At 40.3% G+C, this 16648-nt stretch overlaps 1 protein-coding gene across 20 annotated transcripts in view; it reads right to left on the minus strand.

Moving 5' to 3' along the window:
* Window positions 1–12857: 12857 nt before the first annotated feature.
* ARPP21 (cAMP regulated phosphoprotein 21) overlaps window positions 12858–16648 on the minus strand; it is a 152709-nt gene continuing 148918 nt past the window's right edge. For all 20 annotated transcript variants that reach the window (XM_084511656.1, XM_084511654.1, XM_084511658.1 and 17 more), the window contains 2 exons: window positions 14896–15047; window positions 12858–13687 (listed from right to left, as the gene is read on the minus strand). In XM_084511656.1, the coding sequence (XP_084367782.1) occupies window positions 13430–13687; window positions 14896–15047 (410 nt within the window). In that variant the 3' untranslated portion in view covers window positions 12858–13429. The remainder of the gene's footprint in view (window positions 13688–14895; window positions 15048–16648) is intronic.

The following is a 16648-nucleotide window of genomic DNA, read 5'->3' on the forward strand; positions in this document are numbered from 1 at the left end:
AAACCAGGTTGCTGGTGCTGAGATAAGCACTGGGGCACACAGTGAGAAGTTTATTGCGTGATGGCCTTAGTTCCACCAGCCTTTCTCCTCTCATTCCCCTGCAGCAATGCAAGGGGCAGCAAGTCCAGCTTTGGAAATCCATCAGCCGTCTGCCTTTTCTCCACCCTTTTCATTTGCCAGGTGAAGGCTGGATCTGACCTTGCTTCCATCCCACATCTTGGCTTACTCTGCAAAGGAGGTTTTCTCAGAGCCTGAACAAAGTTTAGCTTTTAAGTAGATGAGGCAGCTGCACTTGCTTAAAATGCAGCCACACATCCATCTAGGCAGGGTTTGCTCCTCTGCCAGCATCAGTATCTACTGCCTCACCGCCCAACATCTGCTGTGCTCTTGCCATACCTGGCCAAAACGCCTAGTCTTGCCACTCCAAAGAAATTATCACCAACTGATTTGTTACATAGTTACATTTCCCTACAGGAGCATATCTTTCTCTGGCTCTCTTATGTTTTATGTGAAGGAGAGGAAATGAGACCACAGTATATATCATACAGCATTTAAGCAGAAGCACAAGTTCTCAGGAGGAGAGTCCCTTTCCAATTAAAGACATTTCTGTTCTGCTTCCTGCATTCTGTGTCTCAATTAACTTATTAAACCATATGCAACCCTAATGTATTTGGAATTAGGCATGATTTCATGGGAGTCAGGAGACCTGAAATCTCTACCATCAAGCTGTAACCTTGGTTAAGTCACTTCCCTTCTTTCCTATAATCTTTTTTTTTTTTTTTTTTTTTTTTAATAAGATTAAAATCCTTTCAGTTTATATACACACCAACTCTGCTGCTGATTTTGTTTTGTTTTGTTCAGGGTGTGTGTGTGGGGGGGAGCTTGTAGTGTTTTAGGTCTGCTAAAGGCTTGCATAGGCAAAAGCCTTTGGGAGGAAGGATGAGGGCAAGGGGCAAAGGCAGAAAGCTTGTCCTGCTCCTTGCCCAGCAGCAGCTTGTGAAATGACTGCTCTATCTTACAAGTGGTTTGCAGTGAGAATCAACCTCCTTCTCTGAGCTGCTCTCAAGATGGAGCATACTGCTAACACACTTTAACTCTGCTGGGCTTTGAGTTTTCTGCTTTATGCTAACCCTCTGAGAATTAGCCAGAAATATTCCCAAAACAGACACTATATTGCCTGAAAGAAAAAGCTAAAAATCTGGACATCCAGGAAGTAAGTGTTGTCATAGATGCCTCCATGATGTACTCTTGAAAGAATAAGAGCAAGGAGACAAAGCTGGGTTCAAAGAGCCATGTTCACTAGCACACTCCAAACACACCTGGACCTGGTACTTTGGTGGTTTACAAAATACAGTCAGCATCTGGAGAAGGCTCATAAGCTGGTGAAGAGCATAACACCCACCTCACCCTCTCTGTTCACTAAAGCACTGTTGAAGAGGGAAGAAAAGGAACAAGTAGAGGGGAAACTTGCTTAAAATTGGACAAACCCAGGATGTACCTCAAAGGCTTCACAGTACTGCACTGTTCATATGTATTTAACATCATGTTAATACTCAGACTCACACCCTAATGAGAAGCAGTGTGACATTATTTATTCATTCTAAAATAATTTACTTCTGTGATGGCAAGACTGAATTATGGCTCCAGCAGAATCTTATTTTTCTCACCAGATGTAACGAAGTTGGTTTCACAGGAGCACTCTCCCAGTTGTAATGAGCTGCCTGTCTCCTGCTACTACAATCCAGTGAGAGAAATAAGACCAGATGAGAAATACTTTATACTTTGATCTGTCTCAACAAATCAGTTCAAGAGCTCTAAAACAGAAACCCCAGGGAGAGGGAAGGGGAAGAGGAGAAGTTCAAGCAGGGAAGTTTTAAAGCTGTATTTGATTTGTTTCACCAGAGCTGTTGTAGTTAAAATGTAAAAATAAAAAAATAATAAAAAAAAATGTCCATCTCTTTTTGAGCTTTATCAGCTCTCTTAGGCCCTACTGAACTCCTGACTTTGGACAACTTTATTTCAGTGATAACAAAAAGAACAGGTGTATATATATATATATAAATAAACCCATGACATCTTGAAAAGTGAGGTTCTGTAAGCTGTCTGAGTTGGACTTCTCTTGTTGCCAATATACCAACAGCCCTTTTAATGACCTGTTAAGAAAAAGAAAAATGAATTGAACTAGAAATAAAAATGAATTGAACTAGAAAGTACAGTAAGGAAAGGCAGAGGTGGAACCACATAAATCTTGCTCCTTTCCTTTGAAGTTAAGCTGCTCTGAATGAACAAGGCATGAATCCTACCTCTGGGATTCATCCTGCGCCTTCCTTTGCAACACTGGGGATGCACAATTCAGTCCAGCCTTGAGTACTACCACACTTATGTCTCCTGGTTTTAACATCAGCTACACGGAGAAACTTTGTATTTCTCTTTCCCTCCATCTTTCTGTTCTCTCTCTCTCTTTTTTTCCTTTTTTTTTTTTTTTTTTTTTTTTTTTTTTTTTAAATTGGTTGGTTGATTTCTTTTTGCTGCCTACTAACTTGCTGTATGATCTTGGTCAAACTCTTTCACCCAAGTCGTTCCATCTGCCATCCTAAAGGATGATGAAGCTGACCTCCTTACACAAGAAGTATACTATGAAATACCTGGGGAAAATTATTAGCAAGAATTTGATGCTGGTGAAGAGCATTTTCCTACATGATGTTCAGTTCCCCAGAAAGAAGGTGGAAATGTTAATACTATCAGATGCAGAAAAGAGGAATTAGCTGGAAAAAGATTTTAGTCATGAATCTCCACGTAATCAGCTCCCCAAACTATCCTCATTTTCTTGTATATCAATGCCACTACTGCTATTTCTAGATACCAGCACACACTAGAAGCTTAATCTGTGCATGTAGATGGCCACAGGTTTGCAAAGCATTGATGCCTCACGTTCACAGCTCTGGTTCACTTGTATTACATTCCGTGAAACAAGAAATTGCAAGGACTTTGTTGATCTGATCCCTGAGATGGCAGCACTGCTGCTCACCCATGTTTTATAATGGACTGCTCTACTGCACACACTCAACCAGAACACTCTTTCAAAGGGACATGCCAATTAAAATCACATTTGGTATGTAGTGTATTTTAACCAAAAGAATATTAGCTAACCCAAGTGTCCAAAACATGTAATATGACTTAAGAGGAAAATATATTTTCCAATGTATTGGCTATTTTTATACTTTTAATACCACATTCCAATTCCAAGAACATTTTATAGCTGTGAAGATTGTTTTAAAGAACAACAACAAAAAAAAAGTTTAGGAAATTTTGAATATAAAGTCTACAAAATACAGGGGAAAATACAGAGATGGTGACAGTGTTTGAAGAATAACTTCCCCTTTCTCCTATTTTGGGTGGTGTTCCATGGGCAATGGCATTTTAAGAAAAATGCACAGCTGAGAAAGCATATCTGAGAAGAAGAAAATAAGTAAAAATGAATGAATAAATAAAAAGCATTCTCAAGCAAAACTCAGTTAGCTAATCATTTCCACTTGTCTCTATCTTAAATGCATGGATAGAAGAGACATTAGAAAACTGGAACATAACATGATTTTAACTAGCTAGGTTTTCAGGACTTGATGTCAGTCAAATGCAACTTCCATATGTGACCTTCCTATTTCTATAGCAGCATGATGGAAATGAAAAGAACGCTGCTTCCCTAGACAGCAGCATCCAATGCATGATGCACAAGTATGACCCAAGGCTGCTCATCCTCCTAGCTTGCAATCTAATATTTCTGAGGGAAGTTAAAGCCGGTGCTGCAAGCAGGGGAGCAAGCTGATGTTTTATAGCAAGGCGAGGTGTGACAGGAGCCCAGCTCCGTGCCTGTGAGGAGCCTCTCAGGCTTCCCTGCCACCACTGATCTAGACTCCACTCCGGTTGCCAGCAGAGTACACATCTTTGGGGAGAAGGCATCTAGCCTTACCGAGACCGGAAAAATAACACTTGCAAAGTTGTTTTGACCATTCCCTAGAGGGACCTGCTTGTCTACAAGCCAAACATGTGCGATGCCTATAGGGGTCATATCAGCTTACTTCTGCCCTGCGCTGTGCCAAGCCGCCATGGGCACTGGCTGGGAAGAGAGCTGCTGCCTGCACAGCTCAGCTCCAATTGCAGCACTGCAAGCACAGGGATCTCAATGCTCTGCTTGGCTGCTGTCAGTAAGCAAGGCACAAATGCAGGATTAAGTGTCACAGTAGATTGCAGCAGGACACCTGCTTTGTTGGGACCGGGATCTTCACAGATGCCAGAATGGCTTGGTCTGCATGAGAGACCAGAAGGTCACATCACTGTGTGTACAGGGCCATCGGCATGAGGTGCTGTGAAGCGTAGATGTGAACCAAAGATGACTGACAGGAATGTGCATCTGTCGAGGTAGCTGGGCCTGCAGATGACATTTATGGCCATTCATGGAAAGCCACTGACGATGTGGGGTCTGACGTCAGGGTCTCAGCTCCTGTGTAGGCTGGCATGGGACCCAGATTCTCTTGGAAGCTGCCAGCCACTGTTTCACTCAGGCCCGCTGAGATGCCAGGCATGGACAAATGCCTGCTGAGGAGAAATACAGCAGGCTGCAAAGCAGAATGGGCCCAATCTTTGGTTTTCTGCTGTCCATAATAGGCACAGAAGACAGGCGGCAGGGCTATGACTCTGCTTGCAAGACACATTGCTCTCAGGTCCCTCACTGCACGCATGTACACAGGCTTATCCAGTGGATGCAGAGACTTTGCCACACTCATCTCTGGGGGCTCAGCATACCTTCCCCAAGCACAGCGCAGCATGTTGCCTTCTCTAGACTGCCTCACATGCTTCGAAAAAACAGGCACCATCACATCCTTCTCGCTGAGTCTGCAAGCCATTAATTTTGTGTGTGTGACCTCTCTGAGCCCTTTTAACTGTAGCTGCCAGGTTACTTTCATGGAACAAATCTGGGCAACACAAAGAGGAAAACAGAGACATTTCTCTTTTAGCTACTCATACCTGTCTCACAGCATATAGACATCATCAAAGCAGAGCTGAGCTGAAAGACCTTGCCACTGCAGCTTGCTCTCAAATATTTCTACTACTTTGAATGCTGTAGAAATTCTCAGTTTCTCAAAAAAAAAAAAAAAAAAAAAAAAAAGATGTATTCATATATTCCCTTACATCCTTACATATGGTTTAAAACAGCCACTGAAATATTCTTAGTTAAATCCCACATGCTGTTTGTTGTTTTTTTTTAAACTCATGCTTTATTGATGACGAGGGTGGTCATAAATTACAGTTACACCAGAGGTGTCCTGTGCTGGGTGAATGGTCTGAAAAAATTGCAGCTTCCTTTTATGTACTTGTCCTTGGGCACTGTTAGTTACTCTCACACATTTATTCTAAACAGATCTGTTCAGGCAATTAGCTTTCCACTCCATAAATAAATAAATAAATAAATATTATAATTTGATTGAAAAACCAATTATTTCTTAAGCAAGGAGAGTCAATGCTTATCCGTAGCACAAAACATTTGCTGTAGCGCAAAGCAGCCTTCTAATAAATACAGCCCCTGTCCAGGGGAGCACAGAAGCACATGAATAAATGATAGCACAACTCTTAGATCAAGATTTTTCCAATGCTGCATTTCATGTCCAGGGTTCATTCTACTGTTGTGTGATAGCTCTGATGTTTGCAACATCTTTATTTGCACATTGTCAGTAACTCCTTCCACCACATGCCAGCTACATATAATCTTCCAGTCCCAGAGGACTAGGGAGATAAAAATGTTTTCAAGAAATACTTAAAACAGACTATTTTTTTTTCCCTTCTCCCCATCCCCAGACACAAAGAAGCCTCCAGATTTATCCAAATGTCCAGATATATCCCAGTGTCTTCCATATAATTTGGACCACTTCGTGGTTTCGGAAGCCTGCACTGGTAATTTCAGCCTAGCAGAATAGACCAACAAGCCCTGCAGCATGTGGTTTTCCGATATCCATGCCAATAAAGGAGGCATCAAGCTGTACATAGCCTGTAGCCACAGGGATGTGTTGCCCAACAGGCTTACGTGACTGGCAGGAAGAAGGACAGTGGACACCTGAGGCAGTGCTGAGTTACAGCACACTGTGTGGCTCCAGTTTTCATCTGTGCAGATGAAACAAAATGAAAGAGTGACCATTAGCATGCATGGGAGCTTTGTTCACGTGCCACATGTGAGCTTTGTGCAAACACATTCCTGCTTGCTCTGCAGAAGAGAAACCTCAGCACGAGCTTAAGTGCAGGCAGGAGCTGAACCTGAATGGAGGTTTGGGGCAAGGATGTACTGGACTCCAGATTTGGGGTGCTATCTGAGCTCCACTTAATTTATTGTTACTGCAGTTAACTGAGCTGGTATGTGTGAATTGCTCTAAACTCTGTTATTTTTAAGTTTATAGATATCCAGTACCTTGCTTTAAGGTCTGATCTCCTGGTCTTTGCAATGTGTGGCATAGTCTGCAGTGCTGAAATTTATTTTTGATTCATGTAGAAATTTTCACTAAAGTATCTGAGAATTTTTTATTGCAAAAGTGGAATTTGTCAAAATTTACAAATTAATATTCGATCTCAATATCAATGTCAAAATTTACCAATTAAGATTTGATCTCAATGTCAATTTTTTCCCCTCCCTGATTCTTAGATGAGATAATTTGGTGTCCAAGTAACTGCATGGAATTTTGCAAATCACAAGGTTATACTGTGACCACAGATCTCCTGACACCATGTCCCATTATTAAATCACACCCTCAGTGAATCAGCAGTGTTGAGCTTAGACAACAGAAGCACAGCCAGCTCACAAGAGTTCACAAGTCACAAGTTTTTTTTTTTGTTGTTGTTTTGTTTTGTTTTGTTTTGTTTTGGAAAAGCCTTGGCTTTTATTTGAAAGGTGTTAGGGAAAGAAAAAAAAGTCCTTTTTCTCCTTAGTGAAAATTTTTACTCACAAACACACACATGGAAGCTCTTTTCTCCCACCAGCTTTGATCCCAGTGGGATCGAAGTACAAAATTTCCAGTCTCCTCTACTATCAATACACTTGGTCTTGCTATCATACTTGACTGGCTCTGTGGCCACTACCTACAGGAAAACTGCCAAAGATTTCACATCCTTCTGTTTTCCATGCAGATAAAAGTAGTTTTTCATGATGGTGGAGGTTATCTAGTGTAGATTTGCAAGCTAAACCTGGCTACTAGAAGTGCCTTGATTCATAACCATATGATTCACCCTTACAGTTCAAAAAAAATAATAAAAACAACCACAAACCAAACCAACCAACCTAACAAACAACAACAACAGAACACTATATAGGCTTGGGAACTGTGAAGTCTGCTTTTTATCTCAAAATACACAGTGCTCTTTGAGGGCATCCTTTTAAAGCATTCCTCTAGAGATTTGTTTAGTAGAGTTCAATGGAGATAATTTATCCACTGGGTGGCATTTATCTTTGCTATAGCATTGTCCTCCACTTATGTTTCTGTTTTGTAACTCTCTTCTATAAAACTGTGCCCATAACATGAAAGGCAAAGTTTTTTGACTTTCTTTCCTAAATCTGCAGCCCACAAAACTATTCCTCAGAAACACAACGATGAGCTGAGGTGGAGTGCTTCATTAAACACAGGTAGGTTTGCATCTGATCTCTTCCAATGAAAACCAAGGAAGAAGAATTCAGTACTGATTTTCAGCAAGCCTCCATAAATTTACCCAGAGTACCTGCTATTCTTCAGCTTGAAAGCTAATCTCAGGTGCTCCCTTGCCATTTATTCATGTAATGCCTACATCAATTAAGCTCTGTTAAGTCAATTACAAAATAATGTAAAAAAAAAAAAAAAACACACCCGTAATGGTAACTACAGCTGATTCTCAGAAAAGCCAAGACTTTTGACATAAAATAACAGATTACATATATAAAAAAGTCACCCCCCAAAAGTATTTCAATTATTATCAGCTGAAGAATTAAAAATTCTTAGCACAAAGGCATTGCTCAAACATAATTACTCTTTACAATGCTAATGAACAATTATATGCTACAAAGAAGGGAAATATGATGAAAAGCTATCATGAGGCACTTCCCACATGAAGGTTTACTACATCCTCAGCATAGCACTACATCTGACTCTGAGCAGCAGAACAAGCAGCTGTGTAAGGCTGGGAGTAGTTATTCATACAGTCAGGGGCATCCGACACTAAGCACACTGAAGAAAATTAACCTGAGCTTAGACTTACCTCCTCCTTCTCATTCTTACAGCTTTTGCTTTGGGATGCGCTCAGTCAGAGGATACCAATGTTCTTTAATTTGTTTATTAAACAATGAGTGATGAATATCGCTTTAGAGAACTGCTGTATCTAAGCCAGAGGCTCATTGCCAGACATCTTTAATGGAGCCTGGAGAAGGGTTTGAGAATAGGGCACATATATGGCAACACTTCTTTAGGCTGTTCTCTGCCTCTGTGAGCTGGACACTGGTTCTCTGTATTTATTAGTCTTCAGTACAGCTTTCTTCTCTGACCTTGTCCAACTGCATTTGAAAATACATCTAACATCCTGCAGCCAGCAATGCCACAGGTTGTCTATATACCCTATGAGGGAGGGGGGGGGGAAAAGTGCTTTTGTTTGCTTTTGTTTAGGAAATTGCTGTTTTAATAAGCATACTATTTGTTCCCTTGTCATTCTATCAGGAGAGGTAATGAGGAGTCACCCCCTCCCACAGTCAGTGGGATATTGTAAAAAGAGCCAGAGAGGAGAGGTTTGATTTCCCTGTATTGCCATGTGCTGGAAAGCAGTATTTTTAGCAGTATTCCATCAAAATCGTACCACTACAAAACATATAATTTTGCAGTTCTTCATGCCACTTACTGAATGCTGGGCTAACTGTCCTTGGGAACTCTGTGTGGCATTAATTATTTAACTACCAGTCCACTGCTACAAAAGCTCATTATATCCACTTTTCAGAGGAATGAAACGAAACAGCAGGGAAGAGAGTCAGTTCTCCAGCCAAGCCAGGGGCAGAAATTCAATGAGAAATGGGGATCCTCTGCCCTGAGGTCGCCACTGCCTGATACTACATGGTGACATCCCATACCAGAGACATGGGTTTTGATATGAGCCAAACAGACGTTGAAGCTGGGAGCATTTATAAAGCGTAGTCTCTGAGCTAAGCATGAGCAGAGTACTCTTGAGGACTGAGGCAATGAGTCTCCCTCCTCCTTGCCAGCCCATAGGGGAGCCCTGGTAGACAGCAGCTGAAAGCTTCCAGCCCTGTCGGGACATTACCCTTCGCCAGGGGCTTTCCAGTGAGTATCAAGGGAGGATACTTGTTTCTCTTTTTTAACTCCAGGGGGAAACACATGCTCAACAGCCTCATGAACAGGAGGGCTGAAATGATACTGATCAGCAAGCATTTTGCATTGCTTTCAGGAACACCAGTGGAAGAAATGCGTTCAAGCACTTAGTGGTCATGCCAAGATGGGTTGCCACACTACAGAGTGGCTAATGGGGCAGAGCAAGATGCTCGTGACATACCACAACCTCCCAGTGCATTTCCATTCCTTGCTGCCAGGGTAATTTATGCACTCTTCTGTCAGTACAAGATGCTCAAATGAAGTTAAAAGGAAACATAAGGGAATACAGTTTCAGAAGGAAATTGTTGGGCAGTACTAAGGGCAAAACAATAGCAAATAGCATCTGGCTTCTGTTAAAATGTACAGATTCAGCAAATTACAGCCCAAATGGGTTAGGCCCATCCAAAAGACTGTTCAGTGTCCTCTGATATAGTCAGCTTATTTCACAATATGCTCCTTTGTTTTTTCAGGACAAATAAATAAATAAATGGCAAATAAAATATGTACTGGGCCTTAGGAGAACTTTCCATCAGCTCCAGAGTCTAAACAAGTTGGAGAAAGTAAAACGCAGCTACCAAAGCAAGCAAGCAGAAAATAAAGGGAAAATGCAACAAACAGCTCTTAGCACCACAATAGGGCTGCCACAGAGCATCTGCCTGAGCCTGAATTCAAAGGGAAGAAAATATTAAAACAAGCTCACTGTGGCAGAGCAACCCTGCAGGAGAGGAGTACGCTGTATAAATCATGTCACTGCTATGAGCTGGACTCTGAATGCAACTTGACCAATTGCTGAGTTGGTTGAACTTAGTTTGGCCAGCTGAGTCAAACAGCAATCCTCTTATGGACTGTTCCTACAAAATATTTTAAAGATCAGAGAAAAATACTAGGCTTTACCTACCCATTTTGGTTCCATTTATTTGAAGGTTGCTTTCTTTTTCTTTTTCTGTTTCTTCTTTTTCTTTTTTTCTTTCTCCTCACCTTCTGAATACTGAAATGTCTCTAGTTTAATAAAAGAAGGGTACTAAGCAATCCCACGCAGAATATTGTCAGTAATAATTAAAAAAAAAAAAAAAAAAAGAGAGAGAGAGAGAGCAAGAGAAGGACTTAAAACGGAATATTATGACGTAAAAATAGAGATTAAATTTTGTGGTTACATTGATATGGAAACAGAATTACTTCATTTTCTTCAGATGTGAATTCTTTCAGAGTAGAGCAATTGTGTGCACCACCACATGAGATGTCTCACCCATGTACATGATGCCTTCATAATTAGGGCATTCTTTATAGCTGAGGGAGATTAAATTTGGTTTTCTTATATGCCTGAGGAGATTCAAACTCTTTAGAGAGTGAGACAATCAGATGATGTAGGCCATGATGGAACGGGTGGCTGTGACCTCCTCCTGAAACTGCTCGATTTTTCATAGCAAGACTCATTTCAGCAGAAATGTTCATAACCCTGCAGGTAGGTGCTCCTACCACAAGGCTGGGAGAATTCAAACAATAGGAACCTTGCTATTCACAGCTATTCACAGGTTTTATGTGAGCTGCTCATTGAATGAGCAGAGACAGATAAACAATGGGAATTCACAGCCACATTCAATCACGGGACATGATGTTTGCTAAGGGGACAAGACTAACAGAGTGGCATAAGAGCATGAGGAAACTGTATTTTAAGGGAAGTAAGATTCCCAGACTTTGCTTTTTGACTCCCTTGCCTATTGCTACTGAGAGCATCTACAACCCATTGATCTGTGATGCTGAGGGAGGGATTTTTTTTTTATTTTTAACCAGGAAATTCATTCACAGTTCTCTTGATAAGAATGAAGATTGATCGGGTAAGAGTAATGCTTCAGAGGAAAGAAGAAACAAGATTTAATGCAGTGATTACTAAAGGGTCTCTTTGCTCCAGACACCACGTACACCTCAGTTTGCCCACCCTCCCTGCTACTTCAGCTGTCCTGCCCAAAGCACAAGTGGGTCCCTCTGCTGGACCCTGGAGCCCTGACTGGGAAGGACAGCCATTCATTCCGGGTCACTCATTCAGCAGAAGAAAATCCAATTAAGTATAACTATATTAATGCTAAGTGAGAACCCTCAGTAGTATATAAAACAATAAAAAGCAAGTATGCCATATGATGCAGGGTGTCTGAAATGAGAGCTCAGGGTCACAGGCAAAATCCACATGTTGTATCTAGATTTAAAGAAGGAAAAAAATAAGTCAATCAGCATGTTCTCCCTAGGCATTTCACCTCTAATTGAAGAGTGAATTATATTTACTTACCTGCTCATGTTCTTGACTGTCTCTCAGCAAATGAATTGTGATTACATTACATAAAATGTCAGTGTTTGGCTTTCATCTATCTCATAGGACTGGATTCAGAAGAAATTCCACACGTTAAGACACATGTGAAAACATATTGAACATCTAAAAGTATGTTTACTGTATAGAAAATATTTGTTTGAAATACAGATTGTAGCATGTGTGATTCCTGCTTCTGCAGCTGAGGCATGTAAAAGAAATGCTAACTTTAAAGGGAAAACCAAAGCCATTTCACATGCAAACTAGCAATGGCCAAGGGCATCGTTGACTATACCTAAGTATACCTAAAATCATACTAAAACACATGCAGATTTCACACACAAAAGGATCTCAGGCTTTCCTCATGATTCTGGGGTACTCAGCGCCTGTCTTAAAGGTATTCATAACTGATCAAAAAGCAGTTTAAGTGAAAGAACAAATTTTTGTCTGGTAAACATTTGCAACTCAAATGTTGTCAGCACTGATGCAGAATGAGGAACTTCATACAGCATTTATAAATGAAGAATAATTTATCAAAACGAACTTGGAATTTGAGTGAACATGGATGTAATAATGAGAAACACCACAGGAAAAAAAGGGGGTGGGTTCTAAAACTTTTAGACAAACCACTGTTCCGCATGTTTTAAGAGCAAATAAACCCTAATTCATCCACACTTGAACTTGCTGGACCATTTTCTTGAGCTGTCACCCTTTTGTTTCAAAATGTCTTTATAGCTACAGTAGCAATAACTGGGGAGAGCATCTCTCTCCACAGAGCAAAAGAATTGTTGGGCACTGTGGCTGCCACACCAGAAGGAACTGAGCTTCCAGCCAACAGACGAGATTCTACCGGACATGAGGGGGTGTATGACCTCTTGAAAAAATATAAGTTAGTAGCTGTAGCAAACGATGTTTGTGACATTAGTGGTCTTGGGGACTGGAAACGCACAAACTTAGTTTAAGATAATCTGGCACCTCATTCACTGAACTCTTTCTGGGTGTCTATGCTAATATTTCTGAATGGCCTTAGCTATTATGGTATTGTGTGTTAGACATCCAGCCTTTTCCCCAAACACCCACAAGCTCATTGAACATCATCTCTCCCTTAGCTTCATCTGAAACCAGACAAGAACCAAAGGGAAGTTTGCTCAGGAACAAAGAGGAGGCCAAGCAGCTGGTAGAAACATGACCTTTCTCCATGAGGTCAAATAGCTTTATTGTGATTAAGCACTACAATACAGTATATATCCATAAAAAACTCTATAGCGTGTATAAATTATTCTTTCCATTCAGTATTTTTTTTTTCATTTTGTTTTCTTTTTTGTTTGTTTGTTTGTTTTCATTTCCATTACAGCTTTGGTACAATGTGATTTTATTATATTTTTAAATACTTTTAGCTTCACAAACTCAACACAAAGTACAAAACTAATCCGAATCAGGGATATTACAATCTACACAGTGGTGTTCAGTGGTAGGAAAAAATCTTACCTCAATGAATTCATGTCACTAGCTAAGCTATAAAGGCATACCTAGCAGACATGACAAGAATATGCACCATTAACCAGCAAACATTTTTTTTTCCAAAATTTATTTTATTTTTTACAGATTTTTTCCAGCAGCAAATCACTTGGGCATAGTCAGTACTTATGTCCTCAACTGATTATCCTGTTGTGTTCCTCTTCATTTGAAGGCCATGAGTTATTTGTCAAATAATGCACCACTATCCTTGTATATCCACTCTAAGCCAGTGTCAGTACTTGACCTGCCACCCTGCATTGTTAATGCTCGCACAGTTTGTCCTGCAGCTGGCAGAAATAACTGGAACGTTATTGGAGGGGCAGTGTGGGGCAATCAACCGTAGATTGTTCTGTGGGGCAGGAGGTATGACATTACAGTAAACAGGCATTCCAGTGGCTGTAAGTGTTCCTTGACCTGATTGATTAGGTAGCATGATTGGTTGTTGATATGATTGCTGTGGCAATCCTTGAGAACCCTGGGTCATTGGCACCTAGACAGATGTAGAGAAATATGTAGAAAAAATAATTAGTAAATAAATTAAAATAAGTCCCAAGTATTCCTATTTTCCTTCTACTGAATTCAGTAATATGACATGCCTAGACAAAATTTGTTATTTTCTGCTGCTCAAAACTATTTTAATGGCTGAGGATCTTTTTTTGACTAGAGATTTGTTAAAAATAAGTCACTGTGCTCCAGGGACTAGTAAGTGGTTCTGTCATGATCTAGCTGAATGTGAATTTCCAAGATCATATTCTTACATTAATAATAATGCAAAACAAATATTCTTATAATACAGAAGACTCAACCCTGGTATATTTAAGGCCATCTAAAAGGTCTAGGCCTTTAACTTGATCATTAACTTTAAAACACATTTTCCATATAGTAAATCTGAAGACTTAAGGAGAAAATTATGCCCACGAGCCCACCCATTTCCATCCAGGTTACTGTGGTGTTTTCAAAGAAGGCGATGGAAAGGATGAATCAAAGGATGGCTGCTCAATCAGTGTAAACTATTGAAAGGAGCTAATATCACTGTTTCTTAAATTTCCAGAGGGACCACAACAGGAAACATAAGCACAGACCACCTCATAGGTGGCCTCAAGCTTTTGTCATATTTCACAGAATCCAGGTATCAAGTTGGGAAAATACAGACTTTTGGGTAGGTTACAGACCTGGTAAAACACAAGCCACTTCCTTCCCTCTCCCCTAAGTCCAGTAAAACAAGTATCCCTCTGGCTACAGTTTGTTTTAGAAGACGTGGTGAGATCCTCTCTCAGAGGGCACCGGCATAAACCTTCATGCATGACTAATTTTTAACTGGACCAGGTAAAGCCTTTAACTTAATTACAGAAAACAACATCGAACTGGTAAGGAAAAAAAAAGTATCTTATTTATTTATTTAATTCATTTTCTTCACATGAAGTATAATGCCTTCATGCTTTCTGAACTTTCTCTTGAACTGTAGGCTGCAACTAGTAGTTCATTTAATGTATTCCCAATTCAGAATGAAAATCGGGAGTAGTAAGAATACATAAACAGGAAGCAGAGAAACCAATTTGACTGAGAATGGTATTTATCAAGAGGCCTCCTGTCACATACTGCCCTAATGAAGTAATAAAGACCATTCTGTGACATGAAAACTTAATTCAATTAAGCACTTTACAAAGAAGAAAAGCAGTCTTTACAGCTTCTAAGTACCTGATAAGACGACATGGCTGGATACTGCACCATCATGCCTTGCACCTGATTTCCCTGTTGATTATTCATCAGGCTCTGGCTTTGGGGAGGCTGCTGCATTCCCACAAGACCCTGGAACCCTTGCTGCTGGTTTGCCAGGACAGGCTGGTAACCTGCAAGAAGAAAGCCACCTTCAAGTACACTGTCGCTTTTACAGACAAAATTAAAACTGTTCTCACTAATGGCAAATGATCCCAGTATTTCTCCCCACATCAGTCAAAAAGGAGTTCTATTTCTACGGAAGCACTGATAGAAATAAAAATCTAAAGGGAATAAACATGTTGGCTGGCAGCCCTGGCAGGCTGATATGAGCAGGCAGCACACCTTCCTTGTGTTCTTCAACCCTGCAGAAGATACCACCTTGAGGGACATTTGACTTCAGTCCATGGTTTAAGGCCCTGAACAAACACAAAGTGCCACTGGCTTCGAGGTATTTCCAGAGGCAAAAACCCTGCCAATTTCAAGGACACCAGTATTCACAATCTAACCCATCACTTTTCTGATCTTCAGAGTTGTGCCTCACAAAGCACCTCCATCTCTCTTACCTTTCTTGCAACGCACCCCCCTATCATGATGTAAACAAAGATGGCTTGATTTAATCAAGAACAGTATCTATATACACACTGGCTCCTCCTTGCCAGTTTTTATTTATATATATATGATTAGAACATATTAAGGGTCGCATTCTACCCTACTGTTTCACATTTGGTACAAGAGGAACTTGCAAGTGGCTGCACAGGGATGAAAAGCTGATGCTTTGGCTTCAGCTTGTTGTTGGCTCTGTGTTCAGTCACCACAACATTGCTGGTTTTCTGACTCCTCTAGGACTAACTGGGCAAAGTCTGTATGATCTGGAGGGCAAAGCCGCTAATGAAGCAGAAAAGTAGATGGGAAACAAATTGTTGCTCAGCAGCAATGCGATCTGGCCTAAGAAACAGCCTTACAAGATGGACGTGGGTTGGCTGGGTGAAGCTAATATTTAGAGATGAAGGATTTTGCAGAAAAAAAATTGAAAAGGAAAGGAAGATGTAGAAAGATCCTGTCCTTGAAAAATGCATCCAGTCACAATCACTGCAAATACGTGAATAATTCCTCCTTAAGACATTCTCTGTCCTCTAGCACTCGTATATTTCATATGTAGTTATGCAGTGCACTATTAACTTTGTAGTGATGTTCTCAGAATAAGCATATTTCAGGCAAAGGAGAATTATCAGAAGCAACAATGCTGTGTTATTTTTATATGAAAAATGTATGTCACGTCTGCTCAATTTATATTCATGAATACAGTACACAGTTCAATATACTTCACAAATTGGAAAACATCACCTGTGTATTTCTTCATTGTATAAGAAAAAGTTACCAATGTCTCTGTTCCTGCCAGTCTATCCTGAACTGATAGCTCTCCTTCAAAATCTTTTCTGATGCCAGAGAATATTTGAGTATATCTGAACACTTTTGACACTAAAGATGCCATTTCCACAGATATGAGATTAATGTCTCCTGTCAACTGAGCAAAATAAATAAATAAAAAATAATAAAAAATCCATGAGTGATTAACTTGGCTGGAATATAGCAACAAACATCTCCCAAATGCACCAGATTACCATACATTCAAATTTGTTCTTTTCCTATGCACAAACACAGAGTCAGCATATTTTTTAGTCACAAAAATTACCAACATCAGAAGTGCTGTAACTGAGTTTACAGAAGGCTT

Source organism: Aythya ferina (genome assembly GCF_964211825.1).
Source record: "Aythya ferina genome assembly, chromosome: 2".
NCBI lineage: Eukaryota > Metazoa > Chordata > Aves > Anseriformes > Anatidae > Aythya > Aythya ferina.